The 21,413-nt window shown below is 45.3% G+C and overlaps 1 protein-coding gene across 12 annotated transcripts in view; it reads right to left on the bottom strand.

Moving 5' to 3' along the window:
* The window catches only part of LOC126297562 (formin-binding protein 1), a 336,009-nt gene that overhangs the window by 119,139 nt on the left and 195,457 nt on the right, over nt 1-21,413 (bottom strand). For all 12 annotated transcript variants that reach the window (XM_049988494.1, XM_049988495.1, XM_049988500.1 and 9 more), the window contains exon 3: nt 18,949-18,999. In XM_049988494.1, coding sequence (XP_049844451.1) covers nt 18,949-18,999 — 51 coding nt within the window. The remainder of the gene's footprint in view (nt 1-18,948; nt 19,000-21,413) is intronic.

Raw genomic sequence — 21,413 nt, 5'->3', positions numbered from 1 at the left:
AAGTAAGAACTGAAATTGCAACGTGGTCCTCAGATGGCCTATTCGCAGTAAAAAGACACTACTGGTCATTAAAATTGCTACACCAAGAAGAAATGCAGATGATAAACCGGTATTCATTGGGCAAATATATTATATTAGAACTGACATGTGATTACATTTTCACGCAATTTGGGTGCATAGATCCTGAGAAATCAGTACCCAGAACAACCACCTCTGGCCGCAGTAACGGCCTTGATACGCCTGGGCATTGAGTCAAACAGAGATTGCATGGCGGGTACAGGTATAGCTGCCCATGCAGCTTCAGCACGATACCACAGTTCATCAAAAGTAGTGATTGGCGTATTGTGACGAGCCAGTTGCTCGCCCACCATTAACCGGACGTTTTCAATAGGTGAGAGATCTGGAGAATGTGCTGACCAGGGCAGCCGTTGAACATTTTCTGTGTCCAGAAAGGCCCGTACAGGACCTGCAACATGCGTTCGTGCAATATACTGCTGAAAGGTAGGGTTTCGCAGGGATCGAATGAAGGGTAGAGCCACGGGTCGTAACACACATGAAATACAACGTCCACTGTTCAAAGTGCCGTCAATGCGAACAAGAGATGACCGAGACGTGTAACCAATGGCACCCCATATCATCATGCCGGTTGATACGCCTGTATGGCGATGACGAATACACACTTTCAATGTGCGTTCACAGCGATGTCGCAAAACACGGATACGACCATCATGATGCTGTAAACAGGACCTGGATTCATCCTTAAAAAACGGCGTTTTTCCATTCGTGCAGCCAGGTTCGTCGTTGAGTACACCATCGCAGGCGCTCCTGTCTGAAGCAGCGTCAAGGGTAACCCCAGCCATGGTCTCCGAGCTGATGGTACATGCTGCTGCAAACGTCATCGAACTGTTCGTGCAGATGGTTGTGTAGTGTTGGCAGAAGAGCCAACACCCTCTTACTAGAGGAGGCCAAAATGCACTCGTTTTAGCTCACGGAGGCTGGCGTGAGGAGGGAAGAACTATACTAACTTGAAGTCTGGAACATGACAAGGAATTAGAATTCAGGAAGCGGACGTAAGTAGTTTGATACTTAACTTTAATCCATTAATGATTCTCAGTATCAATATTAACAGTAAATGAATATGGTGCCTTGCTAGGTCGTAGCAAATGACGTAGCTGAAGGCTATGCTCAACTGTCGTCTCTGCAAATGAGAGCGTCTGTAGTCAGTGAACCATCGCTAGCAAAGTCTGCTGTACAACTGGGCGAGTGCTAGTGAGTCTCTCTAGACCTGCCGTGTGGCGGCGCTCGGTCTGCAATCACTCATAGTGGCGACACGCGGGTCCGACCTATACTAACGGACCGCGGCCGATTTAAAAGCTACCACCTAGCAAATGTGGTGTCTGGCGGTGACACCACAGGTTGTCATCTTGCAAACGTCCCCATCTGTTGACTCAGGGATCGAGACGTGGCTGCACGATCCGTTACAGCTATGTGGATAAGATGCCTGTCATCTCGACTGCTAGTGATACGAGGCCGTTGGGAGCCAGCACGAAGTTCCGTATTACCCTCCTGAACCCACCGATTCCATATTCTGCTAACAGTCATTGGATCTCGACCAACGCGAGCAGCAATGTCACGATACATAAACTGCAATCGCAACAGGCTACAATCCGACGTTTATCAAACTCGGAAACGTGATGGTACGCATTTCTCCTCCTCACACGAGACATTACAACAACGTTTCACCAGGAAACGCCGGTCAATTGCTGTTTGTGTATGAGAAATCGGTTGGAAACTTTCCTCATGTCAGCACGTTGTAGGTGTCGCCACTGGCGCTAACCTTGTGTGAATGCTCTGAAAAGCTTATCTTTTGCATATCACAGCATCTTCTTCCTGTCGGTTAAATTTCGCGGCTGTAGCACGTCATCTTCGTGGTGTAGCAATTTTAATGGCCAGTAGTGTAGTGATACAAACACTAGTAATGACAGCAACAATGTAAACGTTATCGCCTTATACATTAACTGGATGGTACATAAAGGCGTACAAGCTATTAAGCATATCAGAAACAGTGAGCATAATATTTAGGTTCCTGCAAGATTTATCGAAAGTAACTTACGAAATGCCTGATGACAGGAACGATACATTGCTTAGAGGGCAAAATACACTAAGCTAGTATTTTCTGCAGAGTCAGATGATTGGATGTGCCTGGGTTTTCACAGTGCGGAGTGGGGTACCAGCAACAGCGAGGCTGCGCTCGCTATTCGTGGCCGCTGCCAACATGCATCTTCCGCGTTGCACTGCCAGATCGTTTTCTCCTTACTTCCAAAAACGTTAAGCTGCAGTACTACGCTCGTGCCAAGGATATTATTCTGTTCGGCCTATTTACAGAAAGTTATGTTAGAAGGTATCGTGCCCGAACTAATAAGTGTGCTTAAACAGGTTCTATTAAGACACATTAAGATCACCTTGTTGAAGAACTGTATTGCAAGCAAAGGTAAACTAGCAGCGACGTATTTCCATCGAATGAAATCCAGAAGGCAGCAGATACCGGAGATCGCGTGCATTACGGGTTTCCGTACAGATAAGGGATTGAACTGAACAGTTCCTAGCAAACAGAACTCGGTATATCGTTCTTAATTGGGAGACAAGAAAAAAAAATGTTGTGTGCATATGCTGTGTTACTACTATAATGAGCTATCAAAAACTTTCCTTTCGAAGGCTTTACAGTACAGAATCGGTAAGCCAATCAGGCACAATTACCTTGAGCATTGAGGCAATAATCCTCCTGACGCACCCGGCTGGAGAGCCGTTTGGTAAGACATCGCGTCCTGCTGCGTGAAGAAGTCCGTAACTGCCGGCTGCACATTATCGTCAGACAGGAATCGTCGATCCTTGAAGGCCTTTTATAAGGGACCGAAGGCATGATAATCGCATGGGGAGAGATGAGCACTATACTGCGGGTGCTCAAGTGCCTCCCACTCGAGCTGGCGTCACTTCTGTGTTACGAGGTGCACGATGTGGGAACGTTCGTTACCACGAAGCGGCACCGCACCTCCACCATTCCGCAGCAGCAGCTTTCGACAGACATGCTGCCCCATACACGTTCTCTGATGGGGGTCTACCGGTCCGCGCGCAATATTCTCTGTAGACTTTGAATGTATATGGCTACGGAATCGGCAAAATAAATATTCAATAGTCATAGTTTCGTTAAAGTTAATTTACAAAACTTGTGTTCTATGCCTCTTTCATTGTTATTACTGATAGTAGTGACGGAATGTATTAAACACCTCTACTGATTTTTGCTTTATTTCACACACATTTCAGTGAACACCTTGAAACTTTAATTGTAATTACGATGTACAGTGATTGGTTCTCATACTTTTTGCGCGTAAAATATTGGCAGTGTCGGCATTTTGACGTTAATCTGCCACTAAATGGAAAATATGGTAAGTAAAATGCATCACCGCAGACACTGGTGTCTGGTCTGCTCAAAATGCGCCTAATGTAGTTGCTTGCACGGAGAGCTCTCTTTGGTCATGCTTTATGCAGTACAAATAGAACCGGAACGGGTGCCGGCCGGTGTGGCCGTGGGGTTCTAGGACCCTCAGTTTGGAACCGCGTGACAGCTACGGTCGCAGGTTCGAATGCTGCCTCGGGCATGGATGTGTGTGATGTCCTTAGGTTAGTTAGATTTAAGTAGTTCTAAGTTCTAGGGGACTGATGACCACAGTTGTTAAGTCCCATAGTGCTCATAGCCATTTGAATCATTTTTTGAACCGGAACAGGTACCTCAATCGTATCGTGATATTCCTTTAAAAGGAAAATCGCATGGCATTTTCAGCTTTGAGATCCTCCGAAGGGGCAGGTTCATGTGCCCTTTCCTTGTGGATACATCAAAAGTTTAGTGTTTTGCGTATTTTTGGATTGTAGGTGAGTGTAATGGAAAGGTGTATAGAGTGATATTTACGTTATATGATGATGATGATGATGATGATGATGATGATAAGAGAGGGTGAACCCGGTGCCGGCACAAAGCCTACTCCACCTGGATAATATCCAGGTTCTGCCTAGCTTAACGTTCCCATCCTTAGGTTGCTTTGGGGCAGGAGACCAGACAGCGAGGTCATCGGTCTCATTGGATTAGGGACCGACGGGGAAAGAAGTCGGCCGTGCTCTTTCAAAGGAACCATTCCGGCAATATATCTGGAGTGATTTAGGGAAATCACGGAAAACCTCAATCAAGTTGGCCGGACGCGGGATTGAACCGTCGTCCTCTCGAATGCGAGTTCACACCCTTCAGACTGATCACCGTCAACAGTGTCAAAAGCACCACTTAAAAGAGGTTTGGAATTTAATCCAGGATACTTGCTCACTACCGCTTGCCGGCCAAATAGCGTCAGTAAAAATTTCATCCATCTGGATTCGAACTGGCTTATCTTCTAGCCCTGTGTCAACGTGCAGACGTGTTTGCGACCTCATCTACAGAGGCGGATTATTTTACTTTAGTTACCCCTGATGGACTGGCACATGTGCTTGCTAGTCTCACCATTTTGTTATGGAAAGATACGATTACTAACCGAGCACGCTCCCAACTTCTGTGACTTCTTGGAGAAATTAGTCGTGCTTCTGTCGCTAATGTGGACTGAACTTTATGGGGCTAGCAGCGACATGCTTGACGAGAAGATGTCCCCCCTTGCAACCTCGTTCTTGTCGAAGCTCTGCTTGAACTTCACGCCGAAAACAGAACATGGCTGGGTAAGTTCACACTGCTAACAAACTGCTGCGTACATATTTTTGCGCCTTCTACCATTTTTCGCCTATCACTGGCTGCTTTGCAAAGTGAAGCTGCCTTTATGGTGACGCTATTGCGAGAATCCTCAGCTTGCTTGGCCACTGGTCGTTGGCTTCTACGACAACTTCAAAACAATGCACGAATTCCAGAAGTTTAGCAATTCTGGAAAGATATTTCGCTGAATCTGCGCACTTTGTGCCCAATATTTACACATATCTGCCACCTATAATATGCCATGACGTTTTGTGTAGATGTAGGCATTGTCAGAACGAAAGATAGCGACCGACGAGCCTCAAAGAAGTGCTATAAAGCCACTGCAGCTCACAGTGCGTACGGGAGGTTGTCGAACTTTTAATTATCACTTCTGACAAATAAAATTGTGTGATTAATTCGTTTGCTTGTTTGCATGTACACGTCTGCAGTCCTGGTACACACTGGGATTCTTGCGCTACAGTATTTCGGAACGGCGCAAGAGAAGCCAAAACAAACTGGCCCAATTCCATTGATAATGTAGAGTAAACTGACTTCGAGGTGATAATTAAGGCTTTTCGAAGACACGCATGACCTGACAGATTGTAATTCTACAAAGCTCATCGCACGCGACGCAGTTATATACGGAGGTCAGAAACAGACAGAAGACCTTGTAACAGTGTTGCAGGGTAAGTTGCGCCGAGTTAAGAAAAAATTCGATACGTTGTGCCGTTGCCGTGTTAGCTGGCATTGAAGTTAGACGAATCAGACTGCAGCTCCTGCAAATTCAAACGGCTCACCAGAGACGGTGTAGCCAAACGTGTTCTTCGTTTGGTTTCCTAAACAAAACAAGAGAAAGATACAAAAATTGGATATGGGACGCTAGTACGGATCGAATCCCAGCCAAAGGCTGAACAGTCTCGTGCGCTATCTTCTGCGTTATGAGAACAACTGAACTAATTGCAGCTAGCGGGCTGCTCGAATATGCGCGTGCAATGGCCTGACTGGCTAGCTTCAATGTTAATTAACTCTGAAGCGACGCTACGTATCTAAGTTTTCTGTTAACAATTATTTCTCAGCGCAACCTACCCTGCAACACATTTACAAGCTTTTCAGACTGTTTTTGACTACCCTATATGTAGGGAGATGATTTCGTTCAAAACTTGTTTCTGAATGTGGCAAGAGCTGCAGATGATCAGTGCCCGGTGCAAAGATGGGCACTGACTTAACATAAATAGGTTTAGTGTAATGCGTGTGAATATACACTGAAGCGCCACAGAAACTGGCATGCGTATTCAAATACAGAGATATGTGAACAGACAGAACATGGCGAGTGTGGTGTGTCGGATGGGATATCTGTATCCCTCGTTTTGTTTCTAAGGACCGGGACTGCTCGAGCCCATACCTTCTGTCGGATAATATAGGGGTTCGGAATGATGGGTTTGGGAAAGAATCGTGAGTAGTGTTTCTTTGGCTGTTGGTAGGATGGTCTTGGAAAGATATTTCTGGGATGATTTAGGGCGTGGATTGATCTGAGATTGGGATAGGATCGGATATCGACGTCTTCTTGGCTTCTCTCGCCCCAACGCGCCGACTGCGTTGTGGTTCGGCGAACGACCTCCCCCTCCCCCCCCCCCCCCCCCCCCCCCCTGAAGAGGGCAGCGAGATCGTTCCCGGCGTCTTGTGGTAAGATTTGGACGACTGTTGGCTGTCGTGAAACAGCCTTCTTCTGTTCTTCGTCGGAGACCGGGGCTGCGTTTTCCTTGGTGGCAGCCTCAACCTTTTCGGAGGCAGCCAATGCAAGCAACCCTTCCAAGTCCTTCTTCTTGGGAGGCGGCGGTGCAGCCGCTCGATTTCCCTATGAGCCACGGCCAATTCGTCTCTTAGGGCGGTTCTCTGCCGCGAATGCGGCTTTGAGGTCCGCTACTGCGTCTTCTGTGGCCGAACGAAGCTTGTTGTGCGGCACAGCGTCATCATGGCGGCGTCTTTCGTGGGGGTGGAGAGGCCACCTGGTGCTGCTGGTCTGTTGCTGCCGCAGGCGCTGGCCCGCGGTCGGAACGGTTTCTTCGTCTCTTCCTCTTCTTGTTGCCTCCGTGACCCCAGTTAGCAATGTAACTGCAGCCACGAAAGCTAGCGACGTGCTTTCCTCCGCAGTTTGCGCACTTCGGCGCTACGTCACGCGGCTTTGTGCAGTCGCGGGGGTCGTGCGACTTGGTTGCGCCGGCAGTATTTAGCCACGTGGCCAATCTGCTGGCAGCGGAAGCACTGCACATCTCTACGTGGTTTGCCGCCACCGAAGCCGAGCGCCTCACTAAAGACACGCTCCATTACGGCGGCAACAAGGCGGCGGCTCGGCCTCCCATCTCTTCTGGGCGGCATCTGAGCCACAACAGCGACGGCAGCAACACCAGCAAGCGCTCCGCTCTAGTCAGCGTCTCCCCACACAGTGGCCGTCGGCCCGCACTCAGTGGCAGGAGAATATGGCGCTGCAGTCGGCAGCGCCTATATAAGACGACAAGAGTCTGGCGCACTTGTTAGATCGGTTACTGGCTGCTACAATGGCAGGTTATGAAGATTTAAACGAGTCTGAACGTGGTGTTATAGTCGCCGCACGAACGATGGAACACAGCATCACCGAGGTAGCGATGAAGTGGGGATTTTCCCGTACGACCATTTCAGAAGTGTACCGTGAATATCAAGAATCTGGTAAAACATCAAATCTCCGACATCGCTGCGGCCGGAAAAAGATCCTGCAAGAACGGGATCAACGTGGCAGAAGTGCAACCCTTCCGCAAATTGCTGCAGATTCCAATGCTGGACCATCCACAAGTGTCAGCGTGCGAACCATTCAACGAAACATCATCGGTATGGGCTTTCGGAGCCGATGACTGCACGACACAAAGCTTTACGCCTCGCATGGGCTTATCAACACCGACATTGGACTGCTGATGACTGGAAACTTGTCTTGTCGGACGAGTCTCGTTTCAAACTACATCGAGCGGATGGACGTGTACGGATATGGAGACAACCTCATGAATCCATGGACCCTGCATGTCGGCAGGGGACTTTTCAAGCTGGTCGACGCTCTGTAATGGTGTGGTACGTGTGCATTTGGAGTGATATGGGACCCCCTGATACGTCTAGATAAGTCTCTGACAAATGACACGTACGCCAGCGTCCTGTCTGATCACCTGCATCCATTCATGTCCATTGTACATTCCGACGGACTTTGGTAATTCCAGCAGGTCAATGTGACACCCAACAAGTCCAGAATTGCTGCAGAGTAGCTCCAGAAACACTCTTATGAGTTTTAAAACTTCCGCTGGTCACAAACTCCCCTGACACGAATATTATTGAGCATATTTGGGATGCCTTGCAACGTCCTGTTCATAAGAGATCCACACACACCCGTACTCTTACGGGTTTATGGACAGACCTGCAGGACTCGTGGTGTCAGTTCCCTCCAGCACTACTTCAGACATTACTCGAGTCAATGCCACGTCGTGTTGCGGCACTTCTGGGTGCTCGCGGGGGCCCTACACGATATTAAGCAGGTGTACCAGTTTCTTTAGCTCTTCGGTGTAGTAAAAGATGTAATATCGTCCGACAACGCTATAGGTGATTTAACTGGAATCAGTCGCAACCGTCAAATATCGAAGTTATTTAAGGTAGAGCGGCGTCATACATCGAGCCTTGGGAAAGGTAAATGCCATACTGAGATTTACTGCAAAAATTCTTAGCAACTCTAATCCACGAACGAAAGAGGTCACTTATAAACTAATCCTTCGAACAATTCTTGAGTTTTGTTCGTCAGTTGGGATCCGTACCGAATTGGATTGTAGTTAGTGCGTGATTGTCACAGGTGTACACAACAAACTGCAGTGGGGGACGCTACAAGAAAAGCTTTAGGCATAGCGGAGAGCCTTAAAGCGAAATTGCGAGTGCCCGCATTCCATAACGAGCCGATAAACATCCTACTGCCCCCAACATATATCTCTCAACCATCATGACGATAATATCAGATAAATCGACGGTTTTGGTAAATGGGGACAAACCGCAGGGAACAATCCCTAAAAGGATAAGGAGCAAAAAACGTCATATGGATATATTACCGGAAATATGTTCCAAGGGAGATACAACCACTTGAAAGTGGAAGCAAGATATCTTTGACAGTGTATGTTACAATAATTGAAAGCACACATGAGAACACACCATAGAACTGGAAATTTTCTGTCTGTATTAGTGTTTGGGTGGTATGGTGGCAGCGAAACATCAACACCGGTTGAGCTTCAATATGTGGTCGGGGTAGACATCGTCGAGACGCCTCCGTATGGAAATGCGGAAGTGAGTTGAAGCACCATCACGCAGTAGCCACATTACCCTTCGTACCACCAAAGGAACAAATTCCAGCAGCGCAGAAGTGTCACCCACAGCAATTGCAGATACGCCTAGCTTTTGAGGCGCTGTTGAGGGATGACCCGTTCCGTGGCCGCCTATAGTCCCCAGCCACACATTGAAACTGAATCGGTGCTGATGGTTCGTTGCCACCACACCGCTAAAACCCTAGCATAGAGATAACATTCCCTCTTGTCTGTTTTCTTCCAATCATTAAACCTACACTGTCAAAGACCTTTTATCTCTTCCCTTGAAGTAGGTGTACCTCCCTACGAACACATTTCCGGTCTTATGTCCACATGACCTTATTTGCTCCTTAGTCTCTCAGCAACAGTTTCCTGTAATTTGTCTCCATCTAGCAAAATCATCCTGCATATGTAGAGGTAGACAAATATCAAACGCCAGTAATTCTGCGGAAAATAAATCAGTGCCAAAAATAATTTTGCTCGGGATAAAAATCTGAGTGTGTAATCGTGTCACGGGTATGAAAAACATAATTCGCCAAATTAGATGTATTTTAGTTCTTATTTGTTTCTCCAAACCATAAAGCATTTAATCTAGCCACAGAAGCGGCACAATCATACAAGGCGATCCAACTTGTTGCGGCAAATTGTGAACAGCCACGTCCAGTTAAAACGTTGAACTGAGCAGGAAAACAGTCAAAAGCTTTCGCTCGACGAGAAGACTGCAGCACAAATCAGAATACGTATCTGAAGATGATCAGTTTATTCAAGGTAAGAGTGATGTACATAGAAGCACCTAACAAATCCGCTGAGGCATTATCGGAATACGTCTTTCACACGACTTATGAACCACTGACGACTGCATAGTGTTGCATAAGCATATCAACAAATGCAACGTTTTAGACAACTGAATGAAAATGGTGTATTTTCCTGCAGGTTTAATAACTGTATCTACCTGGATATTGAAGCAACAGCAAATAGAACAATTTACTTTTCTCAACGGCTGTCGAGAGTTCTTGAAAAGGAGCAGTCCAAGAGATTTCACAAGCGTTAATCTTTGCAGTGCAGACAATCGCACAAATAGCATCCGAAATCTGCTGAATAAGAAGCACAAGGCCAACGGCACGGAGCAATTTCATTCTTAAACAGTAGTTAAAGAACAAAAAATAGTTCAGATGGTTCTGAGCACTATGGGACTTAACATCTGAGGTCATCAGTCCCCTAGACTTAGAACTACTTATACCTAACTAACCAAAGGACATCACACACATCCATGCCCGAGGCAGTATTCGAACCTGCTACCGTAGCAGCAGCACGGTTCCGGACTGAAGCGCCAAGAACTGCTCGGTCACAACGGCCAGCAAAAAGGGGGTCAGTTATTTAAATAACGTCCATTTCAAACATTAACGAACGTTATGTACATAGTTTTTCAAGATATATGTGAAGTTCTTCCAGTGAAAGGTTCTACATAAAAATAATTTGCAAACATCACTGGGAAAAAAGAGACTTCATTTTTGCTATGTAAAAGCAACTGAAAACCTTTTATCGACATTTCTTAACGGTTTTGAAACATTAGAATGGCGCAACAACGCTGTGTGAGATTAAAGGACGGACGACGGCGAGGGTATTTAGAGACTGAGCACAAGGTCGCATCAGAAAACGAATTTGGTTGTGTCCTATTCAAATAAACCGTCCCGGCGCTTGCCTCAGGCAATTTAGGGAAACTACGGTAAACCTATAACCTGACTGCCCGGCGAATGCGAGTCCAATGTCTTAACCACTGTGCCACCGCTCTTGATTTGCGAATGGAAAAATTTTAGATACAGATGAATACATTCATTGTACGGTAGTAGGTAAATGTGGTAATTTCAACCAGTAAAACACTGTTAATCGTGATATTTTTATATAAAGGTACGTTGTTATATGATGAGGTTTGTCTTGCTTCAGTACTCTGCTGATGAATTGTACACCATTAAATTTTGCAGCACTATGAAGGCGGGATACAAATTTCAAATTGGCATGAAGTGCGTTACATGCTTGATATGCAATTTATTAGAATTTCAGTGCAATCGCACAATGTAGGAGTAACGCTATTACACCACGCGTTCAAAAAGTTCCGAGGCTGGTTTCATTTCTGGAGCATAAAAAACGTCAGCCCAGTAACTATTGTGACAGCTTTAAATAATAACTGTAAACAACAAATGTGCATTCGACCACTCAGCTGTGGGCCGGTCACGTTGAGTACTGGACGTATGGCCGCAGTGTGTCACTCTTGTGTCACAAAATCACAATGGAGAAACGAATTGAACGCCTCTAAATCAAGTGTTCAAGACGTTCTCCAGAATGTTTTAAAAGAGAGAAAAGCGTTTGCAAAGTTTGTTCCGCACACTGTAACTCCCTAACAAAAAGAACGACGCCTGGACGCCTGCCAAGTCTTGGCTGAAATGCAAAACGCGAAAAATGCTTTTCTGTAAATTAAAAAGAAAAAACGCTTGGTTGATGAGACACTGTGCTATCAATATGAATGTGCCCTAAAAAAAGAAAGTGGAGAAATTCGCGTGAGGTCAACGTCTTGACGACAAACCGACTCTCAAGCCAGTGTGACGCGCGAGCTGATCAGCAGCAGCATCTACATGACTACTCAGCAATTCAAAAGTAAGTGACTGGCAGAGGATTCATCGAGCCACCTTCACAGACTATTTCCGTACCGTTCCACCCTCGAAAAGCGCGTGGAAAAAACGAACACTTAAATCTTTCCGTACTAGCTCTGAGTTTTCTTATTTTATTATGGTGATCACTTCTTCCTATGTAGGTTGGTGCCAATAAAATATTTTCACGTTCTGAGGCAAAAATTGGTCACTGTTCGTGAAAAGATCCTGTCGAAAAAAAAAGCCCTTGTTTTAATGACTGTCACACCAACTAGCGTATCTTATCTGTGAAGCTCTCTCCCAAAGGAGAATTTTTCTCACGGTTTCATATGGTTGTGTGAACTATGAACGTTCAGTACTCAATTGGGACGAGAATACGTATAAAGAAGCAATAAAACCAACACCCAATGTTTCTCTATTCTTTACTAATCCGGTATTGAAACTTTCTGGACTTATAAAACGAAAAGTAATATCTGGCATTCCCCCAGGAAGTGTTAGATGCCCTCTGCTGTTCCTAATCTATATAAACGATTCGGGAGACAGTCTCAGCAGCCTTTTTACACTGTTGACAGATGACACTTATTTATCGTGTAGCAGAGTCATAAGAAGATCAAAACCAACTGCAAAATGACCGACGAAATATCTGTATGGTGTTAAAAGAGGCAATTGACTCAAAATACGTGAAAGTGTGGAGTCATCCACATGGGTACTGCAAGGAATCCGTAAAATTTTGGTTACACAATAAACCATACAATTCTAAAGGCTGCCAATTCAACTAAATACTTGACGATTACAGTTCCGAATAACTTAATCACTTAGATAATGTTGTGGAGAAAGCAAATCAAAATACAGCTGTTTATTGACAGAACACTTGGAAGTTGCTACAGGTCTAATAAAGAGATCGGCTAGACTACGCCTGTTCGACCTCTGCTGGAGTATTGCTGTGATGTATGGGATCCTTACAGATGGGATTGACAGAGGACGCTAAAGTAGTCCAAAGAACGGCAGCTCGTTTTGTATTATCGCGAAATAGGACAAAGTGTCACGGATATGATAAGCCAGTTGAGGTGGTAGTCATTAAAAAAAAGGCGTTTTTCCGTTATCTCCTGGCGCGTATGGCGTTATTCCATTAAGACCCAAACTACTATAGTACTGGTACTCGAAGAAAACCACAATGGAAAGATTAATGCCAGGTTGGAGCTAACTTCTTTGTGAATCTGGACATACGAATGTATACATTCAGTCGAATTATGCATTTTAGTATGGTTTACGAGATTCCGATGCTCTTTGAGTATCCTCTGATGTTCTGTTTCGTTTACGACGTATGTAAGATCTCTTAATGCTATGTAGGTACGGACGTGTGGGCTTCCCACGTCATCGTAGCTACGCACGCGCAGTAACGCAGTTTACTGGCGCGCACTGATGACTGCTGGAACGAATTCTAATAGGCAGCGAGGATTTTTCATCTCGCGAAATTTCGATGACCAACTTTTTCCTCGGAATGCGAAAATATTTTATTGACTCCAACCTACATAGGAAGGAATGATCATCATAATAGAATAAGAGAAATCAGAGCTCGAACGGAAAAATTTGTGCGTTAATTTTTCCGCAAACGCTATTCGAGAGGAAAGATAGAGAAACAGCCTTAGGGTGGTTCCATGAACCCTCTGCCAGGGATACAATTGTGAATTGCAGCGTACTCATGTAGACGGTGTAATTATATACACAAAGAAAGATTATTCATCGAGTTTCTCTTCCAGAAACGGCACTTTAAAGATGGTTCCTGGTGAGCGGTTTATGTTACGCCTCGTTAAGAAGGGGAAACGCCTACCAGAACGTGTCGCATTTCGACAAAGGCAGGACAGTGACCATTGGAGAGTGCGGTTGTACTGTACACATACAATGGGTAATATTTCGTTATTTCTGTTTTCCTGGAGTTGCCATTCTAATTACCAGCTATGTATATTTGTAATGCACGACACAGAAAATCAAATTAAATAAAAATACGACTTTAATGGAATATCTAATCAGTGATATTGCTAGGAGCACACTTTTTCCGTGTTAGGTGACAGAATACTCTCTCTCGGAACAATGGTTAAGGTTTGATACACCGGAGTTGAACTCCCCGCCACTTTAGAAAACGAATACCCCCCCCCCCCTAAAAAAAATAAACGCGTTTTAGAAAGGTCTTTGATGTACAGTAGCATGTACGCTGCATTTTTCTTATTACGGAAGTATATATTTGAATTCCACCTAATGTAGCACGTTAGTTTCCGAAGCATTGAAATCGAATTGCGATGCGCTTTAGTTCGCCAATCATAGCTGATGTCATGTTATCTCGCCAGGCTATTATAGATATTCAGGGCATAAGACACGTGACATAGTCAGCCAATAGCAACCAACATCACTGTTCAGTAGCGTGAACACACAAATAGGAAAAGTTAATGGTTTAAATTAATATACGTAGTGTAGCTACTAGATAAGCTACGCTTTCACATATTTGTCTTTTTGCACGTGTTACACTTTAATATACATCACACAAGTGTGCCAGTAAAATTTTAAATAATACATAAACTTCTGGGTTCGAATTCTTCTAAGTGGTTGGCTCTCAGAGTATTAGACTTTAAGTGAGAATCAAACGCTCAGTGATTTAAGAAATTCAAAGCATATTCGCACACGTAACGTAATTCATCTTGCGTAAAATGAAATTTACTTTGAAAATAGCGCTTTTCAACCACCATTCGCAATATTTCCTCGCTACCTGTTAGAATTCGTTCCAGCAGTCATCAGAGCGCGCCAGTAAACTGCGTTACTGCGCGTGCGGAGCTACGATGACGTGGAAAACCCACATGTTCGTACCTACATAGCTTTAAGAGATCTTACATACGTCATACACGAAACAGAACATCAGAATCTCGTAAACCATACTAAAATGCATAATTAGACTGAAAGTATACATTCTTATGTCCAGATTCACAAAGAAGTAAGCTCCAACCCGGCATCAAGCTTTCCATTGTGGTTTTCTTCGAGTACCAGTACTATATTAGTTTGGTTCTTTATGGAATAACGCCATACGCGCCAGGAGATAAAGATGGACACTTTTAACTCAGCAAACAATTGACACTAGCCAATGATGTGGGATGAAACACTTCGCTTTAAATAAATTGCCTGCCTATGCGGAAAAGATTAATAAGAGCCAAATTTCTTTAGCAAATCGACAAAAATAATTTCAGTGTTCTTCAACGCAATAATGCCTGACTGCCAAAACCCAGGAAATACAATAAAATCAGCAAACTAAATCTAGTAACATATTTTAGGCTTCCATAAGTATAGCTCTCGGCCACAAAAATCCGTTTTGTTTTAATTTGGCGTGAGAGTTGTAAACGAAGAAAAAACAGCAAAATCTCTTAACCTAAACACGGGTCACGTGGAGACTACCAGCCTATCCACTGCAACTTCGACTGCTCTGCTCATGCACGAATATGGCAGCTTCGGCTCGCCAGAAGAACTTTTCCGGCTAGTGTCCGGCTGCTTGCTGATTCAGCTAACAGTCTTACTTCGAGTAGCCGTAAGCGGACGCAGGTACTGCTCATACGCGACTCAACTGCGCATGCGCACGAACCCGCAGGAAATTGCTCAAACAAACCTAATGCAAACAGTCATCGGAATCAGTTTGCTGTTATAATGTATTGGGTAGTCTTCGTCCTAATGCCTTTAACACATTTTTGTGTTGGTAGACGCTTGTGTGTGCACTGTATTTTGATGTTGGAAATGGCGCATTTCCTTTGCAACTTAAATTTATTTTGGTTTTCTTTCCCTCGTTTATGTTTTATTGTTGCAGTATTATTTTGCAGTAGCGAGCTAAAGAAAATTCTTTCTTAGAGTATCAGTTACAAAAATTTAACTGAAAGCTAACACAATGAGAAATTCGCGGAATCCTAAAAAAGCACGGGTTTTTGCCTGTTTTCTCCCGGATGAAAAGATTTCCGTGTTTCGGGGTTTCCCGGTTGTCCCGGGACGTATACACCCTGAGAAATGTTGAGCGACACTGACCTAATTAACACGCTAAGCTGCCGTCGCAGCCTGCCGAGATTCATCCGATTCAACACTTTACCGGGAGTCAGTGTCTAGTGCCTGCGTGGTGAACGTCGCAAGCAAACATGTTTAATTTTCGCTATTGTCCTAGTGTTTAAACAATTACGCGACTACTCTCTCCGCGGGCGGCTATGGTGCTATTCCGGTCGGCTGGCCTCTAGTGCGGGCTGGAATGCCTCGAAAGTAGGGCCGCAGCGAAAGTCACCGTCGTGTCCGAATGCGACATTAAATTCCAAGCGGCGTATGTGAGTTCCTGTCAGCCATCCGCGACACGGCATCACGAAGTCAAAGAGGAAGCACTTACCACTCTAATGGTACTCTGTACACAATAGCTTCCCGAAGGTGACCTGACATTTCTTGCTTGCAAATACAATAGCGTGCAAAACTTCAGGAAACAAAAAAAAAACAACAATCGCATGGTGTGCCTCTGCCAACTACGATACCCCGACGAAACAGATTATCCATAGAAAGAATTGCTACAGTATTGTAAAGGTGGTAACTCCGCGATTCATAATGGACCCCTGGACATTACAAATGGCGGGACATGGTTCTTAATAGGGTGTGTAATCACCACGGATGGCAGTGCATGCTCTGCAACGAGTTCCCATCTGGCCACAAGGTTAGTAAGGAGTTTTGTTGTAAGGTGTTCCAGTCCTCTGATGGATGGCCGTTGGCGCATGTGGAGCTGTTGCAATACGTCTCTCCAACGCATCCTGCACGTGCTCGATGGGATTTCAGTCGGAGGTAAAGGACTGGCCAGTCCATTCGCCGAATATCCTCTCGCTCCCAGAGTTCCTCAACCTGCACTGAACGATACGGTCGCGTTCTGTCATCTATAAAAATGAAGTCAGAACCGAGTGCACCCCTTAAAAGATGCACATGGGAAAGGGGTACGGTGTCAAGAATAACGTTGACCAGTGAGTGTTCCATGTTCAAAAATGTGGAGGTCACGGCGCCCATGCAGCATTTTGCCTCCCCGCAAAAGACCTGGACCACGGAAAAGATCATGTTCGAAAATGTTCCTTGGTGCATTACGTTTTCCCCGCCTCTCAGCATATAAGGGTAAGTCCAGAATCCCTACCCAGACTGAACCCGCTCTCACTCAAGAAGAGCTCGCAACCCCTCTCCTAGCCTCTTCGCACCATCGCAAAAGGTGCCGCCGAAGAGCGGGTGTCAACTAAACGCAACTTACTGGCAGGCGGACAAAGAGAATGCCTCCACGCAGTCGCCGCGTCACTGTGGACTTTGCACTCCTGTTAAAAGTTGCTGCAACTACATTCGCTGTTTGACGTGGGTCCCCTTTTGACTGTTGCGCAATGTAGTGGTCACCTGCTGCTGTGGTTGAACGTGGTCGACCACCTCCCCCGGGCAGCAGTGCCCGTGGTTCGAAACGCTCTCTGCTTCATATTTCCCAATGATTCCTCTCCGTGTGAGGTCATCCAGAAGTCTCCGACCCATGTTGTAACGAAGACAACCACCACAGTGCATCCCAACTACTCGCTGATCGACAAACACTGTCTCCATCCACTGTCTCGTGCTGCGAGGACAGCCCCATTTAGCGCTATAGTCTCACAGACCTCACGTCATGTGACTTTCATTTTCTGTGCGCAACTGGAAATCATCTGGCCACATGTACTTTCATTCATTTCCAATGAGCTATCTGTCTCGTTCTTACGTTTCACAGAACAGTGTATCATGCCCGACAGTGTTTCTTGTTGATTCCCCAACCCCGTGTACGTACGCCGGACTCTACACAAATTCTGAGACCTATTCTACAGGCATTCCACTGATCTTTCGGAAGCGACTCACATCTCTCGCTACAGCAAGAACGGGCTGTAACCGAATACGTGCCAGCTTAATTTAAAATCTATTTTTCTTGTTTCATCTTCCTTTTCCTCTCAAGTCAGCAACAGTTGAGTTCTGAAGTTTCTGGGCCGCAGTGATATCCATTTCAATAGTCTGGGTGTATCTTGTTAACTTTTATACGCTCAACAGCTAACGGACGGTTCGAGATAGCGAAATAATGTTTCAGGCAAGTGACAGTAAACAAATAAATATTATGTTCTTACATGATTAATACAACTGTTTCCGTCGAGATACTGAAGAATGGTATTTTATAAATGGCACTACGTACGTCTTTAGAATTAGTCGTTAATTTTGTTAAGAGTACAATGACCGGACGCTTGTTATGTCTTGCAGGGAAGCTTAGTGCAAATGTTTCCCTGAAAACTTGTCCTAGTGTCATATCACCTTACTCCAAATTTTAAGTGCCAAATTCCGAGTGCCCATAAGAAAAGTACAGAACTACATTTGAAAAAAAAAAAGCTATATTTGCTTAGATACCACAGGAAAACAAAATGTTATGAGCAATTACCTAGAAACCTGTTACTCTACGGGTCTCCAGTCCCACCTGCGAAATTTAGTTGGCAGAGCACTTTTCCGTGAAAGGAGAAGGTCCTAAATTTCAGTCACAATCCGACCCACAGCTTTAATTTGCCATGAAGTTTCAACTTTAAAATACTCTGTCCTCTGAGTACTGTAACTTATCAGAAGTTTTGTATCTATATCTTCAACTGTTTGTGAAATGAGACTACAGATTACTCCTAGCGCAGTTTACGCAGCTGTTAAGTATTTGAGACCAGATATAAATGCTTTTTGCGGAATGTTGGGAATCAAGTTCGAGCATCAGGTCTGCACATCGTTGGTGGTTATTAAATATTTCAGCTGCTCAACTTAGGTGGGACGCTCCATTGTTATATCCATGAATCAAATTTTTCTTCGTGGTATGAAGATCCATTTCACTCCTGTTAACAACTTAAGGATATAGTATCTACGTGCACTCTTGAGATTTAAATTGTAATTTAGTGTCCGTTCGAGAGCACAGTCAACAGTATTGACTTAAATGGGCAAAGATAAGAAAAGAAGTCGGCACTCGGCGTGATGAAAAAACTTATCTTACACACTCCGAAAGTAGATTACTCACATTCGGAGGAGGGAGGGAGGGAGGGAGGGAGGGAGGGAGGGAGGGAGGGAGGGAGGGAGGGAGGGAGAGAGAGAGAGAGAGAGAGAGAATGTAAATAGTACTTACTGATAGTCTTCTTCATCTTTCTTCTTAGGTTGATAGTTTTTCACTAGCCTCCTGTAACAAAAAGTGATCACGTAAGATTATACTCTCATTTATATTACATACAACTACAATACCTAGCTAAAGGCATGAAAAAAGAAAGCCTCCTAAGTACGAGAAGCGCCACCGCATTTTAAATTCGCAATTGAATTAAACTTGCGAGTTCGCTCATTAATACATAACATACAGTGACATGTTTGTTGAAAGTAGCCTGCAGTTGCCCGATTAAAGAGAACAGTCATGAAGCGTTATAATGATGTTACTTTATTTAGTACGTTTATTCCAGTTCTTTCCGCGATTCAAATACTAGAAGAGGACAGCGGAGGGCAGGACACAGATTCTGCAGGCTGGTCTTTTAGCTGCATCAACAGCAAGTTGTGTGTGACCGCAAGCGTTCTTCCCTCTACAAGTCTTGCGCATGTGCCACGAGCTGGGTGACTCAGAGATGAGTCTGCTCCTAACGGTCTAGTTTGCTTGCGCAGTAACAAGAAAAACAAACTGGCGCAAATCTTAGAGCACGAAGAAACTTGCACCCAAGATTCTTAAGCGCAGATGATAAAGAAACCCAATCTGCGAGCAACGCTCGCCATGAAATTATGCTAGACTTTGTACACTGTCCAGTCACATTAATGTCCCCAATAGTCAAAAGAGCGAGTAGCCACATTATGCAGCGCAGACCGGTGCGAGACGTGCAGGAAGTGTGTCATTGAGGTTCTCGAAGGTGCCGACAGGGATATAGTGCCATGCCGACTCTAATGCCGTGGCCAGCTGCATGGGGTTTCTCGGTTGACGATCGATGATGCGAACAGCGCGATTGATTGGGTTTATACCTGGGGAGTTTGGTGGCCAGGGGTACGGAAAACTACTCCTTGTGCTCTTCGAACAACACACGTACACTGCAGGCTGTGTGATGTGTTGCATTGTCCTGCTGGTAGATGCCATCGTGGCGAGGAAAACAAACCGCATATAGGGGTGAACATTGACCCAAAGGACAGACGTTTACTTGTGCTGGTCCTCTGTGCCTTCCTGAATGACGAGATCACCCAGAGAAAGCCACGAAAACATTCCCCAGACCATAACGTTCCCTCATCCGGACGACGAACGTTTCGCTTCGTATACGCTAATGGCCATCTGTCCGACGGAGCATCAAACGTGGTTCATCTGGAGACAACCTATCGCCACACAATGCACATTCAGTTGCGGTACTGGCGTGAAAATCCAGCCTTTTTCGCCGATGAACAGCGGTCAGAATGGGTGCATAAACCAGGCATCTGATGCGGAGGCCCATACGGAGCAACGTTCGCTGAACGGTCGTTGAGGAGACATTGTTGGTAGTCCCTTTGTTCATCTGGGCCGTCAGTTGCTCAACAGTTGCACGTCTAGGCGCCCGCACACACCTCCGCAGCCGTCATTCACCAGTGTCATCTATGGCCCGTGGTTCACCACAGTTGCCTCCGAGCCGGTTTTGAATATTTCCATTTTGTCAAGCACGGTATGCTTTAACCACGGCGGCACGTGAATAGTTTACAATCTTAGCCGTTTCGGAAAAGCTTCCATCCTTGGTCCAAAAGCCAAGACCATGCCCTTTTGGACGTCACATAAATCGCTCCGTTTACGCATTACAAAGACTTCACAGATTTCCGCGTCCCCAGACATGCTTTATGTACCTTCCACTGCCAGTGCTGCCGCCTGCAGGCTGTGAACGGCTATTGCACGCTGACGTCGAACAACGGCAGTGGTCACATTAACGTGATTGGACCCTGTACAATCCAATGGAATCTTCCTAAGTAGAGCAGTCAACTAGTAGGAGGTTGCTTTCACCAGCACTATACGATGATAGATGATTGTTCCGAGAACCAAGGCCTACACTACGCTTGTCCGTCCTCTTCTGGAGTACTGCTGCGCAGTGTGTGATCTTAACCAGATAAGATTAATGGAGTACATCGAGAAAGTTCGAAGAAGAACAGCACGTTTTGTATCACGGAGCAATGGCGAAAGAGTGTCACTGACATTTACAGGATTTGGAGTGGACATCATTAAAACACAGGCATTTTTAGTTGCGGCAGAATCTTCGCACGAAATTTGAATCACCAACTTTTTCATCAGAATGCGAAAATATGTTGTTGCCGCCGACCTGCACAGGGAGAAACTATCGTCACATGAAAATAAGAAATCAGAGCTCGCACGGAAAGACATCGATCTTCGTTTCTTCTGCGTGCTGTTCGAGACTCGAGTAACAAGGAATTATTTTGAAGGTAGTTCGATGACCTCTGTCCCGAGCACTTAAGGTGAGTTAAAGAGTATCCATGTAGATGTAGATGGATGTAGGCATGTGCAGACGCTGCGCGGGGTAGCCGTGCGGTCTCGGGCGCCTTGTCACGGATCGCGCGGCTGCTCCCGTCGGAGGTTCGAGTTCTCCCTCGGCGGGG

Source organism: Schistocerca gregaria, chromosome X, assembly GCF_023897955.1.
Source record: "Schistocerca gregaria isolate iqSchGreg1 chromosome X, iqSchGreg1.2, whole genome shotgun sequence".
Classification (NCBI taxonomy): Eukaryota; Metazoa; Arthropoda; class Insecta; order Orthoptera; family Acrididae; genus Schistocerca; species Schistocerca gregaria.
Note: the sequence above shows the minus strand (reverse complement) of the source record. Positions and strands in the feature narration are given on the sequence as shown.